Source organism: Pipra filicauda, unplaced genomic scaffold (genome assembly GCF_003945595.2).
Source record: "Pipra filicauda isolate LSUMZ 115617 unplaced genomic scaffold, ASM394559v2 scaffold986_size68913_pilon, whole genome shotgun sequence".
Classification (NCBI taxonomy): domain Eukaryota; kingdom Metazoa; phylum Chordata; class Aves; order Passeriformes; family Pipridae; genus Pipra; species Pipra filicauda.
In genome coordinates, this window is record NW_024105182.1 from 9,655 (window position 1) to 23,266 (window position 13,612).

Below are 13,612 nucleotides of genomic sequence, written 5' to 3' on the forward strand. Positions count from 1 at the left end.
TTTGAGGCCAGCGGTGAAGACTGTGGGGAGGTAAGTCTGGGAGTTGGGGGGCACCCAGTGTGGGAAGTGGGGGCACTTTGGGCCCCCCATCCCTTCCTGGCACTGGGGACACCCCAGTGACCAGTGACGTCTCCTTGTCTCTCTACAGGGAACCATGACCAGCGTGAGTACCAGGGCTTGTGCTGGGCCCAGACCCTCCCCTCTGGTGGCCACCACCCTCCAGGCCATCCCAGTGCTCCCCAGTCCACCCCAGTGTACACCGGGGAGGCCCTTCCTCAGGGCCCCCACTCTATTCCCACACACCCCAGTCCACCCCACCACACACACACAGGCCATCATTCCCACACCATTTCTTCCCTTCTTTCTCCTCTAATCCTTTCCCTGTCCCACTGCCCATGACACTTGTGTCCAGAAATCCCCTTCCTTGACCCCTCAGTCCCAAACCCCCTCCAGTCCCTTCTAGTTTTCTCCCCTTCCCCATTTCTCCTGCCCCCACCCCTGCCCTGCTTCATTCCCTGGGTCCCCTCCACTGCAATCCCTTCCTCCTCACCTGCATCCCTCACAGTCCCATCCCTTCCACACCCCAATGCCCATCCTGTGGGATCCCCAATTCCCCCCACTTCACCCTCTTTGGGTCCCCTCTTCCTCCCCCCACCCTCCTGCAGGCCCTGAATTCCCCTGGCTCTCCTTGTCTCCATCCCCACCCTGGGCCCTGCAGGAACAGGGATCCCAATGGGAAACTGGGTGCAGTGGGGCTGGGGGGAGCAGAAGGGATTTTCCCCCTCAGACCGGGGGCCAACCCAGGGCTGGGGGGTCTGGGGACACCCGTGTCCCTCCCCCAGCCCCACAGGGGCAAATCCTGCTTAAACCTTTGCTCTCCTTCCCCAGCCAGTCTGGGTTATAAAAGGACGTGGATGTATGGAGGTAAGTCCTGGGTTTGGGATGTCCCCAGTGTGGGATATGAGGGGAAATGTAGTCCCCCCATCCCTCCTGGGCCTTCTGACACCCCAGTGACCAGTGACACCTCCTGCTCTCTCTCCAGATAAGAGTCGATCTCCATCAAGTGAAGAGGTCTGAGGTGGGTACCTCGAGTTCTGCTGGGCCCAGACCCTCCCCTCTCATGGCCACCACCCTCCCCAGCACCCCACTGTGCACCAGTCCAGCCCAGTGTGTCCCAGTCCAGTCCAGTTTGCCTCAGTCTAGCCCAGTGTGTCTCTAACCCTGCCTTTGTCCCCAGCCCCCCGTGGCTGACCAGGTGGAGCTGATGCGCCAGTGATGCTCGGCTGCCTCTCTGCATGTCCAGGTGAGAAATATGGGAGGCTCCTCAGCCCCCCAAAGGAGCCTGGCAGGGCCCTGGGGAGTCCCTGAGCCCTCTGCAGTGGGCAGAGCTTGGGGACAGCAGAGGGACACGCAGGGGGCTGTCCCTGCTCCGTGTCCCGGGGCAGCTGGACAGAGCTGCCCCCAAGCCTTGCCTTGCACTGGGGGCTCTGCAGACCCCCAGGCTCACCGGGAGGGCAGGGAGGGGCTCGGGGAGGTGTCACAGCATCCCGGGCTCAGGGGCTCTGGGGGCCACATGGATCTCAGCATCCAATTCCCTTCTCCTGCCCCAGCTCCCTGCAGACAGACAGGGTGGGGACAAGGCCCCTGCCATGTCCCTGTGGACACTGGGGGTGACGTTTGGGGCTCTGTCTTTCAGGACTGGAAGTGGTGGTGACACCCATGTCCTGGCCCCCTCCAGCGGCATGAGGAGATGATCATCCCTGGAGGACCCCCCTGATCCCCTGGGTGCCCTGGCAATTTCCCTGCAAGAATCAATAAACCCCTGCAGCAAAACAAATGCTCTGTGTCTGTCTGGGTGGGTGTGTTCCCACATCCACGGGTGCCTTCCCGTGTCCATGTGTGTTCCCATGTCCCCTGGGGCACCCGGTGGTTTGGGGGCACAGTGGGAAACAGGGTCTGACTGGGGCTGTCCAAGCACCGTCCCCAAGGAGCACAGCTTGGTGTCGGGGCAGGGGAGGGTCAGGGACAATCAGCCAAGGCCCCTCAGTCCTTCCCTGGGCTCTGGGAGGGATGGGAAAGGGGATCAAAGGGGCCAGCGGGTGTCAAATGCCCCCAGATCTCAAGGGCCAGGCTCGGGGCTGAAGGGATGGAGAGCAGCCCTGCATCCAAGACCATGGGGATAGTGGGGGATGAAAAGCAGGATGGGAGCCAGCAATGGGAGCTCACAGCCCACAACCCCCCGTGTCCTGGGCTCATCCCACAGCGTGGGCAGCAGGGCAGGGGGGTTCTGCCCCTCTGCTCCGCTCAGCTGAGACCCCTCCTGCAGTGCTGCCTCCAGCTCTGGGCTCCTCTGGCTGTCTGCAACGCACCCGCCCTCAATGACAATGGCTTGGGGGGATTCCCCTGCCAGCCCTGGCATCTCCTGCAGCTCCATGGGCTCCTCAGCACAGCAAAGACACGCACCTCTTGGGGCACTTCCAGAGGAGGCCACCAAGGGCATCCCAGGGCTGCAGCACCTCTCGCATGGAGACAGGCTGAGAGAGTGGGGGCTCTTCAGCCTGCAGAAGAAAAGCCTGTGGGGAGACCTCCTTGGGGCCTTCCAGTACTTCAAGGCAGCTTTTTAGAAACATGTGGGCAAAGGGTTCAGTAGGGCCTGTCACAGTAGGACAGGGGCTTTGATGGTTAAACTGAAAAAGGGTAAGTTCAGACTAGAGAGAGGGTAGAAATATCTGATGATGAGAATGAAACACAGGAATACATTTGCAGTGAGGTGGTGGATGCCCCATCCCTGCAAACATTCAAGGCCAGGTTGGATGGGGCTCTGAGCAAGGTGATCTAGGAAAGATGTCTCTGCTCCCCCTCCAGGGGATCCCCTGCCCTGTGCTGTTGGCTACCAGAGTGATGGGCAGCTCTCAAAGGATGCAAGTGCCCAGAGAGCAGAGGGAACACACAGGACCTCTGTTAGCAGGGACATCTTCAGGTGAGATGGGAATAGTTTGGATCAACACACTCAGGTTCCACTGTTTTGCCTCTCTGTAGTTGCACACAACGTTTGGAAGAGACTGATAACCACGAGGTCCCACAGTGTCACAGGGTCCCCTTGGTGACAGGAGGTCATCAAGTGTCCCATGCACTTGTGGGGGTAGAGTTTTTGGAGGTGTTCTCTGACCCAATCTTCCTTAGCAAGGCAAGGTCTTCCTTCCAACATTCCTATAGCCTGGTCTCCCGGGCCAGAGATCCCTGAGGGTTGGTCTTGTCAGTGCAAAGGTGTTCAGTAACTCTGCCTTCTCTGCATCCTTGCCATGAGCAGAGCGGCTCAGGGGGCTCCTGGGGGTCTCTGCACACGAGATCCCCCTCACACTCTTAAGGCAACTTCCCAGGCTCACCATTCCCAAGACTCCCTGGCAGTCACTCTCCCACCAGCCCAGACTGGCACTGCTGACACTCAGGCCCCTTCCCAGCAGCAGCAGCTCCAGTGACCCGACGGATCCCCTGTGACTCCCCACACCCCCCACTCTCACAGTCAGACCAGGTTTCCTCACTGCTTCCACCCCAGGTTTCCCATGGCCGAGTCTCTGATATCTTAAAAACAGTAAAACAATTTATTTCTTGTGAAGAAACACAGAAACAGCCTGAGCTGGTGCCTCAAGGAGGACCCCCAACAAAAAACTCTATGGGGTTTTATCCCCTCACACTCCAAGCACACAAACTGCTCTTCCTGTTGAGTCCTGGGCTCCTGCCCTGTCTCCAAGTGTCCTCTCCCTTGGCTGCTCCAGGGTCAGCAGCTCACGGCCTTTGGGCTGAGGCCCCTCACCCAGAGCTCATCCCACAGTTCCAACTGCAGCTGCTCCCTGAGCCACCTGCACCCACGGGATTCCTCAGCCCTGGGCACCACGAGGCTCCTGACAGTGTCCCAGGGTCCCTTTGGGTCCATGAGCCCCCACAGTGTCCCAGGGTCCCTTGGGTTCCATGAAGCCCTGTGGTGTCACAGTGGCCCCTTGGTTCCTTGGGGTTCCACAGTGTCCCAGGGCTCTAAACGGGACATGATGGGGGAGGGGCACAAGCTCAGGCTTGTTCCGGGAATTCTGTGGGATAACATGAAAAACAGAGGGACAAGGTACCCGTGAGGGCCCCTCTGAGGTGACTGAGATGGAGCAGCCACATCCTCCTCTGGGGCATCACATCCATCCTGTGACATCAAACCTCTGCTGTGATATCAAATCGTCCCTCTGACATCACGTCCTCCCCTGTGACATCACATATCCCCTTGACATCACGGGGAGGATGTGATGTCACATAAAGGATGTGATGCCACAGAGGAGCTGTTATGTTGCATCTGATGTCAGAGAGGAGGATGTGATGTCACAGGAAGGATGTGATGTCTCAGGAAAAATGTGATGTCATATGATGGTTGCTACATTATAGAGAAGCTCTGATGGCATAGGAGAGATGTGATGTCACAGAGAAGAATGTGATGTCATAGGGAGGATGTGATGTCACAGAGGAGGAGTGATGTCAGAGATAAGGATGTGATGTCACAGGAAGGATGCGATGTCATTGAGAGATGTAATGTCATAGGAGAGTTGTGATGTCACAGAGGAGGATGTGATGTCATAGAGAAGATGTCATGCAATAGGAAGAAAGTGATGTCATAGGAGAGATGTGAGGTCACAGAGGAGGATGTGCTGTCACAAGGAGATGTGATGTCACAGTGCAGGACATGACATCACAGGGACAATGTGATGTCACAGAAAGGATGTGATGTCACCTGGAAGCTGTGATGTCATAAGGGTAGATGTGATGTCACATGAAGGATGTGATGTCACAGAGAAGATGTGATGTCATAGGGGGGGATGTGATGTCACAGGGGGGATGTGTTGTCAAAGAGCAGGATGCGATGTCACAGGGGAGGATGTGATGTCACAGTGGGGGATGTGATTTCACAAGGATGATGTGATGTCACGGGAAGGATGTGATGTCATAGAGGAGCTGTGATGTCACAAGAAAGATGTGATGTCTCAGAGGAGGATGTGATGTCACAGGGGAGGATGTGATGTCACAGGGACGATATGATATCACAGGAGAGGTTTGATGTCACAGGATGAATGTGATGTCATAGGTGAGATGCGATGCCACAGAGGAAGGTGTGATGTCACAGGGACAATGAGATGTCACGGAGGATGTGATAACACAGGGGAGATGTGATGTCACCGGAATGATCTGATGTCATAGGAGATATGTGATGTCACAAGAAGGATGTGATGTCATAGGGGAGCTGTGATGTCAGTGGAGCTGTGATGTAATAGGAAAGATGTGATGTCATCTGATGGATGTGACATCATAGAGGAGGATGTGATGTCACAGGAAGGATGGGATGTCATAGGAGAGATGTGATATCATGGGGAGGATGTGACATCATAGGAGAACTGTGATGTCACAGAGGAGGATGCGATGTCACAGGGGAGGATGTGATGTCATATGATGGATGTGACATCATAGAGGAGACATGATGTCATGGGGATGATGTGATGTCACAGAGAAGGATGTGATGTCACCGGAAGGATGTGATCTCATAAGGGAGTTGTGGTGTCACAGAGGGGGTTGTGACATCATAGAGGAGCTGTGATGTCACAGAGGAGGATGTGATGTCACAGAGGAGGATGTGATGTCACTGAGGGGGATGTGATGTCACAGAGGGGGATGTGATGTCACAGGAGAGATGTGATGTCACAGAGGAGGATGTGATGTCACAGGAGAGATGTGATATCACAGAGGAGGATGTGATGTCACAGGAGAGATGTGATGTCATGGGGAGGATGTGATGTCACAGAGGGGGATGTGATGTCACAGAGGAGCTGTGATGTCACAGGAGAGATGTGATGTCATGGGGAGGATGTGATGTCACAGAGGAGGATCTGATGTCACAGAGGGGGATGTGATGTCACAGAGGAGGATGTGATGTCACAGGAGAGATGTGATGTCATGGGGAGGATGTGATGTCACAGAGGGGGATGTGACATCATAGAGGAGCTGTGATGTCACAGGAGAGATGTGATGTCATGGGGAGGATGTGATGTCACAGAGGAGGATGTGATGTCACAGAGGGGGATGTGATGTCACAGAGGAGGATGTGATGTCACAGAGGAGGATGTGATGTCTGTGGTACTTTAGGCTGGGCCTTCCTTCATGACCAGTCTGTAACCCAGGAAGTGCCCAGATTTCCCCGCTATTCCCCACGGTTTTTACCTAAGCCGGGCTATAAGAAGAAAGGAGGAGAGGCCTTTGCCCTCTTTCCTTCCAGCTTTGGAGGTGCAGGTTCCCTGTGTGGAGTCTGTCGGGTTGGGGAGCGAGGCCTGGTAAGGCCCAGCCGACCTTGGCAGACGGAGGGTGCCGGGGTCGTTCCAGAGCCACTTTCTGTTGTGCCAAGGAGAGCAGTGGGATATCCTTTGCTAATTCTTTTACTTGTTAGATCTTGGGAGAGTGATCGTGTATATTTTATTTTGCTTTTGTTCCTTTTTTTCCTTCCCCTTCCCTTTCCCCTTTCCTTTTGAAATTGTACATATATTTCAATTGTATATAAGTGTAATATAAGTGTAAATATATTTATATTTATATATATATTGCTTCAGCTGTCTGCCTCTCGTTTTAGTTCTCTTGGTTTTTTCTCTCTTCTCCCTTGGTTTTGGGGTGGGGAGCTCTTGTGGTGAGGTTTGGAGACTTGGCAGGGAGCCAGCTTCAAACCACCTCAATGGGATTTGTTATTATTTGGGATTTATTTGGCATTTGGGATTATACGGGATTGGGAATTCTTGGGGATTTAGGGGTTATTTGGGATTTGGGAACACCTGGGATTTGCTATTATCTGGGATTTGGGAATATATGGGATTGGGAATTATTGAGGATTTGGGATTTATTTGGGATTTGGGAATTATTGAAGATTTAGGGGTTTATTTGGGATTGGGGAATATATGGGATTTGCTATTATTGGGGATTTAAGGGTTATTTGGGATTTGGGAACTTCTGGGATTTGCTTTTATATGGGATTTGGAACTACATGGGATTGGGAATCACTGGTGATTTAGGGTTTACTTGGGATTTGGGGTTTATTTGGGATTTGGAACCACATGGGATTTGGGATTTGGGATTTGAGTTTGGGGACCATTTGGGATTTGGGATCATTTGGGACTATTTGGAATAATTTGGGACTGTTTGGGACCATTTGGGATAATTTGGGATTGATGGGAACCCACGGATATTATGGATTAATTAGGGGTTAATGATTTACCCACAGCTATTATGGGCTAATTAATTATTAACATGAACCCCGGGCATTATGTGCTAATTAGGGGTAATTCTGGGGGATTTTGCCTCTAAAAACTCCAAAATTTGGCATCCAGAAGGTTTATTTTTGTCGTTTTAGAGGAGGTTTAAGGCAGAAAAGATGGAGGATTTGGCTCCACCCTCTCTTAACTCCACCCCTCCCGAATTTTGGGGACACCTCCCAAAACTTTTGGGGGGGTTTGCCTCAGAAAACTCCAAAATTTGAGGCCCAAAATGTTTATTTTTGTGTTTTTAGAGGAGGTTTTAAGGGGGGTAGGGTCAAGAGGGGGCAGGGCCACATCTGACCTCGCCCCCCGAATTTTAGAGACCCCTCCCAAACCCCCACCCCAAAAATTTGGGGTCTCCACCCCAAAAAAACCCCAAATTTGGGGTCCAAAATGTTTATTTTTGTTGTTTTAGAAATTTAAGGGAGGGGAGGGGTGGGCGTGGTCTCGGTGGGCGTGGCCAATAAACATCTCCATGGCAACAGCTCCGGGTGGTTTTTTGGAGGGGCTTCCACCCCCCTCCCTCGACCCCCCCCCAAGTTTTGGGGTTCCCCCCCATATTTTGGGGGAGCCCCTCCCCTACTTTAGGCCCCTCCTCCCCAGTTTTGGGACCCTCCCCAATTTTTGGGACCCCCTTTTGTCCCCCATCCAAATTTTGGGGTCCCCTCCCCCCAAACTCGGGGCCTCCCCCCCATCCCAACCCCCCAAATTTTGAGGTCTGCCCCTCCCCCCCATTGGGGGGACATCGGGGGGAGGGGCTGGATCCGTCACATGAAGAGACCCCCTGGAATGAGAGAGGGAAAGGGGGGACATTGGGGGGACACTGGGGGGACATTGGGGGGACATTGGGGGGACACTGGAGGGACGTTGGGGACACACTGGGGGGTCATTGAGGACACACTGGGGACACACTAGGGGGACATGGGGGGTCCCCACCTGTCACCTCCAGGGTGGCCCCGGTGACGTAGCCGCTGTCCCCCGACGCCAGGAAAGCCACCACGTCTGCCACGTCTGGGGGACACCGGGGGGTGGTGGCACCTCCAAGTGTCCCCAAAGTGTCCCTAAAGTGTCCCCAACTCACCCTCAGGGTCCCCCAGTCGTCCCAGTGGCACCATCCCTGCGAACTGAGAGGGGGACACACACACACACACACACAAGGGTCACCTCTGGTGTCACCTCCCCAGTGTCCCCCCTAAGTCCCCAATGTCCCCCAGTGCCCCCCAATGTCCCCAATGTCCCCCAATGTCCCCCAGTGTCCCCCAATGTCCCCCAATGTCCCCCAGTGTCCCCCAATGTCCCCAATGTCCCCCAATGTCCCCCCAATGTCCCCAATGTCCCCCCAATGTCCCCAATGTCCCCAATGTCCCCCCAATGTCCCCAATGTCCCCAATGTCCCCAATGTCCCCCCAATGTCCCCAATGTCCCCCAATGTCCCCAGGAGGGGCCACCCCCCCGCTGTCACCTTGTACAGCACTTTTGGGGGCACTTTGTCCGTATTGGGGGAGGTGACGATTTAAATCCCGGCAGGAGGAGATTGCAGCGTTCTTCCTCTCTGCTACTCCCCATCCTCTCCTCTCCTTCCCCCACCCTACCTTAACCACATTTTCTTTGTTCCGGGTCGTTCTTCCTTTTTCCTTCTCTTTCTTTTTTTTTTTTTTTTTTTTTTTCTCTTTCTTTTCCTATTCGTCTTCCGGATTTGGGGGGGGTCAGAGGGGTCCCTCCAACCCATGTCACCCCCCCCCAGGGTGTCACCGACTCCCCCCCCGGGTCACCAAACCCCCCCAATCTCATTTTCCCCGATTTCCCCCCAATTTTTCCCCATTTCCCTCCAAATTCCCCCCTTTTTCCCCATTTCCCAATTTTCCCCCCAGTTTTCCCCATTTCTTCCCCCTTTTCCCCCCAATTTCCCTCCAAATTCCCCTGATCCCCCCTCCAATTTTTCCCCATTTCCCTATTTTCTCCCCAGTTTTCCCCAGGTCTTCCCCCTTTTCCCCCCAATTCCCCAATTTTCCCATATTTCCCTCCAAATTCCCCCTTTTCTCTCCAATTTTTCCCCATTTCCCCCTTAAATTTTCCCAATTTCCCCCTCAATTTCCCCCCATTTCTTCCTCATTTTCCCCCAATTTTCCCCCAATTCCCCATTTTCCCCCAAATCCCCCAATTTTCCCCCAAATCCCCCCAAAATCCTCCAAATTTTCCCCCCAGTCCTCCAACTTTTCCCCATTTCCCCCCAAATTTCCCCACTTTTCCTCCAATTTTTCCCCCGAATTCCCCCCAAATCCCCCAATTTTCTCCCTTTCCCCCCCATTTTCCCTTGTCCCCTCCCAAATGTCCCCAAATGTCCCCAGATGTCCCCCAGTGTCCCCACCTGGCCACCTCCTTGGCCACGCTCCGGGTCAGCCCCTCCACCCCCCCCTTGGAGGCCCCGTAGTTGGTTTGGCCCAAATTCCCCACCTGGGGGGGAGGGGACAATGACAAAGGGGAGGGGACACCCCTGGGACCCCCCTCGGTGTCCACAGCCCCCCCCAGTGTCCCCAAACCCAACCAATATTCGTGTTTCTGGGGGGTTTATCCCCAATTTTGGGGGGGTTTATCCCCATTTTGGGGGGTTTATCCCCAATTTTGGGCAGGGGGGAGGGGACAGTGACAAGTGACAATGACAAAGGGGAGGGGACACCCCTGGGACCCCCTCCAATGTCCCCAAATCCCCCCCAAAATTGGCGTTTTCAGGGGCTTTATCCCCATTTTTAGGGCTTTTACCCCCATTTTGGGGACACTGACCGTGACAAGTGACAATGACGGTGACAAGTGGGGGTCCCACCTTGGCCACCACGCTGCCCACGAGGACCAGGGAGGCCCCCCCGGGGTCCCCCGATGTCACCAAGGCCTTTGTCACCTCCTGTGTCACCAGGAACGTCCCCTGGGGGGGCAGCGGGGGGACATCGGGGGTGGCACAACCCCCCCAATGTCCCCAATGTCCCCCAATGTCCCCCAATGTCCCCCCAATGTCCCCCAATGTCCCCCAATGTCCCCAATGTCCCCCAATGTCCCCCAATGTCCCCCAATGTCCCCAATGTCCCCAATGTCCCCCCAATGTCCCCAATGTCCCCAATGTCCCCCAATGTCCCCAATGTCCCCCAATGTCCCCCCAATGTCCCCAATGTCCCCAATGTCCCCCAATGTCCCCAATGTCCCCCATGTCCCAATGTCAAACAATGTCCCCAATGTCCCCAATGTCCCCCCAATGTCCCCCAATGTCCCCCAATGTCCCCCCAATGTCCCCAATGTCCCCCAATGTCCCCAATGTCCCCAATGTCCCCCCAGTGTCCCCAATGTCCCCCCAGTGTCCCCAGTGTCCCCAGTGTCCCCTCTCACCTCCAGGTTCACCCCCAGCACCTCCCGGAATTCCCGCTCTCCCATCTCCAGGAACATCCGGTCGCGGGTGATCCCGGCACAGGACACCAGGACACGGGGGGGAACCCCAAAGTGCTCCTGGGGGGACATTTGGGGACATCGAGGGGTCATTTGGGGTGAATTGGGGAGGATTTGGGTCCATTTTGGGTGGATTTGGGTGGATTTGGGAATCCTGGGGTGGATTCAGGTTGGTTTGGGGCAGATTTGAGGGAGGTTTTCTTGGGATTTGGGTCCGTTTGGCTGCAATTTTCCAGGAACTTGGTGGGGATTTGATGGAAATTTGGGGAATTTGGGGGGAACTTGTGGGGATTTGGGAGTTTTGGGGGTGATTTTGGGGTGGATTTGGGTCTGGGTTGGGTGGATTTGGGAATTCTGGGGTGGATTTGGGTTAATTTAGGGCAGATTTGGGGGTTTTTTCCTGCAATTTGGGGGCATTTGGCTGCAATTTCCCAGGAATTTGGTAGGAATCGGATGGAATTTTGAGGAAATTTGTGAGTTTTGGGGAAATCATGGGGATTTGGGAGCTTTGGGGGTGATTTTGGGGTGGATTTGGGTCTAGTTTTGGGGATTTGGGAATTCTGGGGGGAATGCGAGGGAATTTGGGTCGATTTTGGAGGGAATTGTGGAGGTTTTCCTGCAATTTGGAGACGGCTGGCTGCGATTTTCCAGGAATTTGGTGGGAATCGGATGGAATTTTGGGGGAGTTTGTGGGAATTTGCAAGTTTTGGGGGAATTTGTGAGTTCTGGAGGTGATTTGGGGTGGATTTGGGTCTGGGTTGGGTGGATTTGTGGGGATTTGGGAATTCTGGGGGTGATTTGGGGAGGATTTGGGTCGATTTTGGGTGGATTTGGGGGGGCTTTTCCTGCAATTTGGGGCCGTTTGGTTGCGATTTCCCAGGAATTTTGTGGGAATAGGAAGGAATTTGTGGGAATTTGTGAATTCTGGGAGTGATTTGGGGTGGATTTGGGAATTTTGAGGGCGACATTGCGGATATCGGGGGTCACTCAGGGACACTGCGGGACACTGGGGAGGGTGTGACGCTATCGCGACATGTCACCGGTGGGGGGGAGGCGGCGACATTACCTGCACCCCCCTCACCATCCCGGCGACGCTTTTGGGATCGGCCACATCCACCTGGAAAGCTCCGTGGTCGGGGGGGCAGTTCCGGGGGAGCCCTTTCGCTGTCGCCGCCGCCCCCGACATGTCGCGATCGGCCACGGCCACGCGCGCGCCCTCGCGGGCCAGGCGGCCGCTCACGGCGCGGCCGATGCCGCTGGCGCCCCCTGGCGGTTCGGAGGGCCAATGAATAACCGGGGCCATTGAGGGGTATGGGAACCGCCCCTGGCGCCCCCTGGCGACCCGGACGACCAATGACTGCCCGATGGCACCAGTGGGGACCACTTTAACCAGTGACCCCTCCCGGTGTCACCAATAACCCCCCCAGTGTCACCAGTGGGGTCTGTGACCCCTCCCAGTGTCCTCCCAGTGTCACCAGTGGGATCTAGTGTCACCAGTGACCTCCCCCAGTGTCACCAGAGGGGTCTGTGACCATCCCAGTATCACCAGTGACCCTCCTAGTATCACCAGGGTCACCTTTAACCCCTCCCAGCGTCCCTCCCGGGGGTCTCCCCGCCCTAAGTTCCCCCCCACTCCTCCCCTGGGGGTCTCCCCTTCCCTCTCGCCCCCAAAACACCACAAAATCCCCCCCAAAACCCACCCGTGACCAGCGCCACGACCCCCGCCAGTCGCCCCGCCGAACTCCCCAACATGGCGGTGCCGGAAGTGAACACGGAGACGGAGGCGCGCACGCCGCGCCGCTCTGCCCGCACCAACTCTATCGTCAGTCCTCCAGCCGGAGTTTTTCGGCTTTGCCCGGGTTTTTTTCCCCCTTTTCCCGGATTTTTCCCCTCCCATAAACACCTGAATCCCATAAACACCTGAATCCCCTCGTGGCATCGCCAAGTCCTGGATTTCACCCTCTGGGCTCATCCAAATGTTTCCATTTTAATCCACCAACCGCATTGTTTGCTACAACCCTGAATAACAGTATTAAGAAAAAAAACACCTCGGGAATTCCAAAAATTCTCCCGGAATTCTGCGATCCGCACGTGTGGATCCCACCCCAACCTCTTGGGGCGACCCAGACCCCACATGCCGGATTTTAGGACGGGGGTGAGGCCGCGTTTTTGGTCCCAAATTGGGGGGGGGGGGGGGGGGAAGGTTGGGAATTGCAGACCCCGTTCCCGAGGGGATGATCCCATGGAAAACACAGGATGATCCCTTGAGAAAATTGGGATATAGCATGGAAAAAGAGGTCAGAAAGAGGTGTTTGGGGTGGGAATCAGGGAGGATTTGGGGGTCTCAATTTGGGAATTCTGGATCTCATTTCCAAGGGGATGATCCCACGGGAAAACTGGGATTTTGGGGTCCCAAGCCGGGAATTGCAGATCCCATTCCCGGCGGGACGATCCCGGGACGCTCCCGCGGGAATACTGGGACACTCCCAGGGGAACACCGGGATCCAGGGGGTCGGGAATGGGAGGCTTTGGGGTGGGATTCAGGGACGATTTTGGGAATTGTGGATCCTATGCCCAAGGGGATGATCCCATGGGAAAACTGGAACCACCGAGTCCAGAACTGACCTCAGCAGTTCCAGCAGCAGGGAGGAGATGGAGGGGGGCTTCAGGTGGGCAAACCTGACAGTGCTGACAAACAGGGAGACCACAGCCAGGTGAGGCAGGCCCGTGGAAAAGGCTCTAAAAAACCCTCCCCGAAGTTCACTCCCTCTGCTCTCTGCACTTTGGGGTTCTGGGGTCCCCCCGTTCAGACTGTTGCAGGTCTCTCGTGTTTTGGGGGCCCCCTCTCCGGGGTT

At 55.4% G+C, this 13,612-nt stretch overlaps 1 protein-coding gene and 1 long non-coding RNA gene across 2 annotated transcripts; one reads left to right on the top strand and one right to left on the bottom strand.

Moving 5' to 3' along the window:
• Positions 1-1,175: 1,175 nt before the first annotated feature.
• LOC120322510 lies at positions 1,176-1,837 on the top strand. Its single transcript, XR_005562274.1, has 2 exons — positions 1,176-1,303; positions 1,697-1,837. It is a non-coding gene; the product is annotated as an uncharacterized LOC120322510 (long non-coding RNA).
• A 1,742-nt stretch (positions 1,838-3,579) lies between these two features.
• On the bottom strand, positions 3,580-12,719 carry LOC120322509 (estradiol 17-beta-dehydrogenase 8-like). Its single transcript, XM_039377975.1, has 7 exons — positions 12,678-12,719; positions 11,824-12,023; positions 10,701-10,817; positions 10,147-10,245; positions 8,407-8,449; positions 8,262-8,336; positions 3,580-4,085 (listed from the first exon to the last, which is right to left on the bottom strand). The coding sequence occupies exons 1-7, from the start codon at positions 12,694-12,696 to the stop codon at positions 4,066-4,068; spliced, it is 573 nt and encodes a 190-aa protein (XP_039233909.1). The 5' UTR covers positions 12,697-12,719; the 3' UTR covers positions 3,580-4,065.
• Between the last annotated feature and the right edge of the window lie 893 nt (positions 12,720-13,612).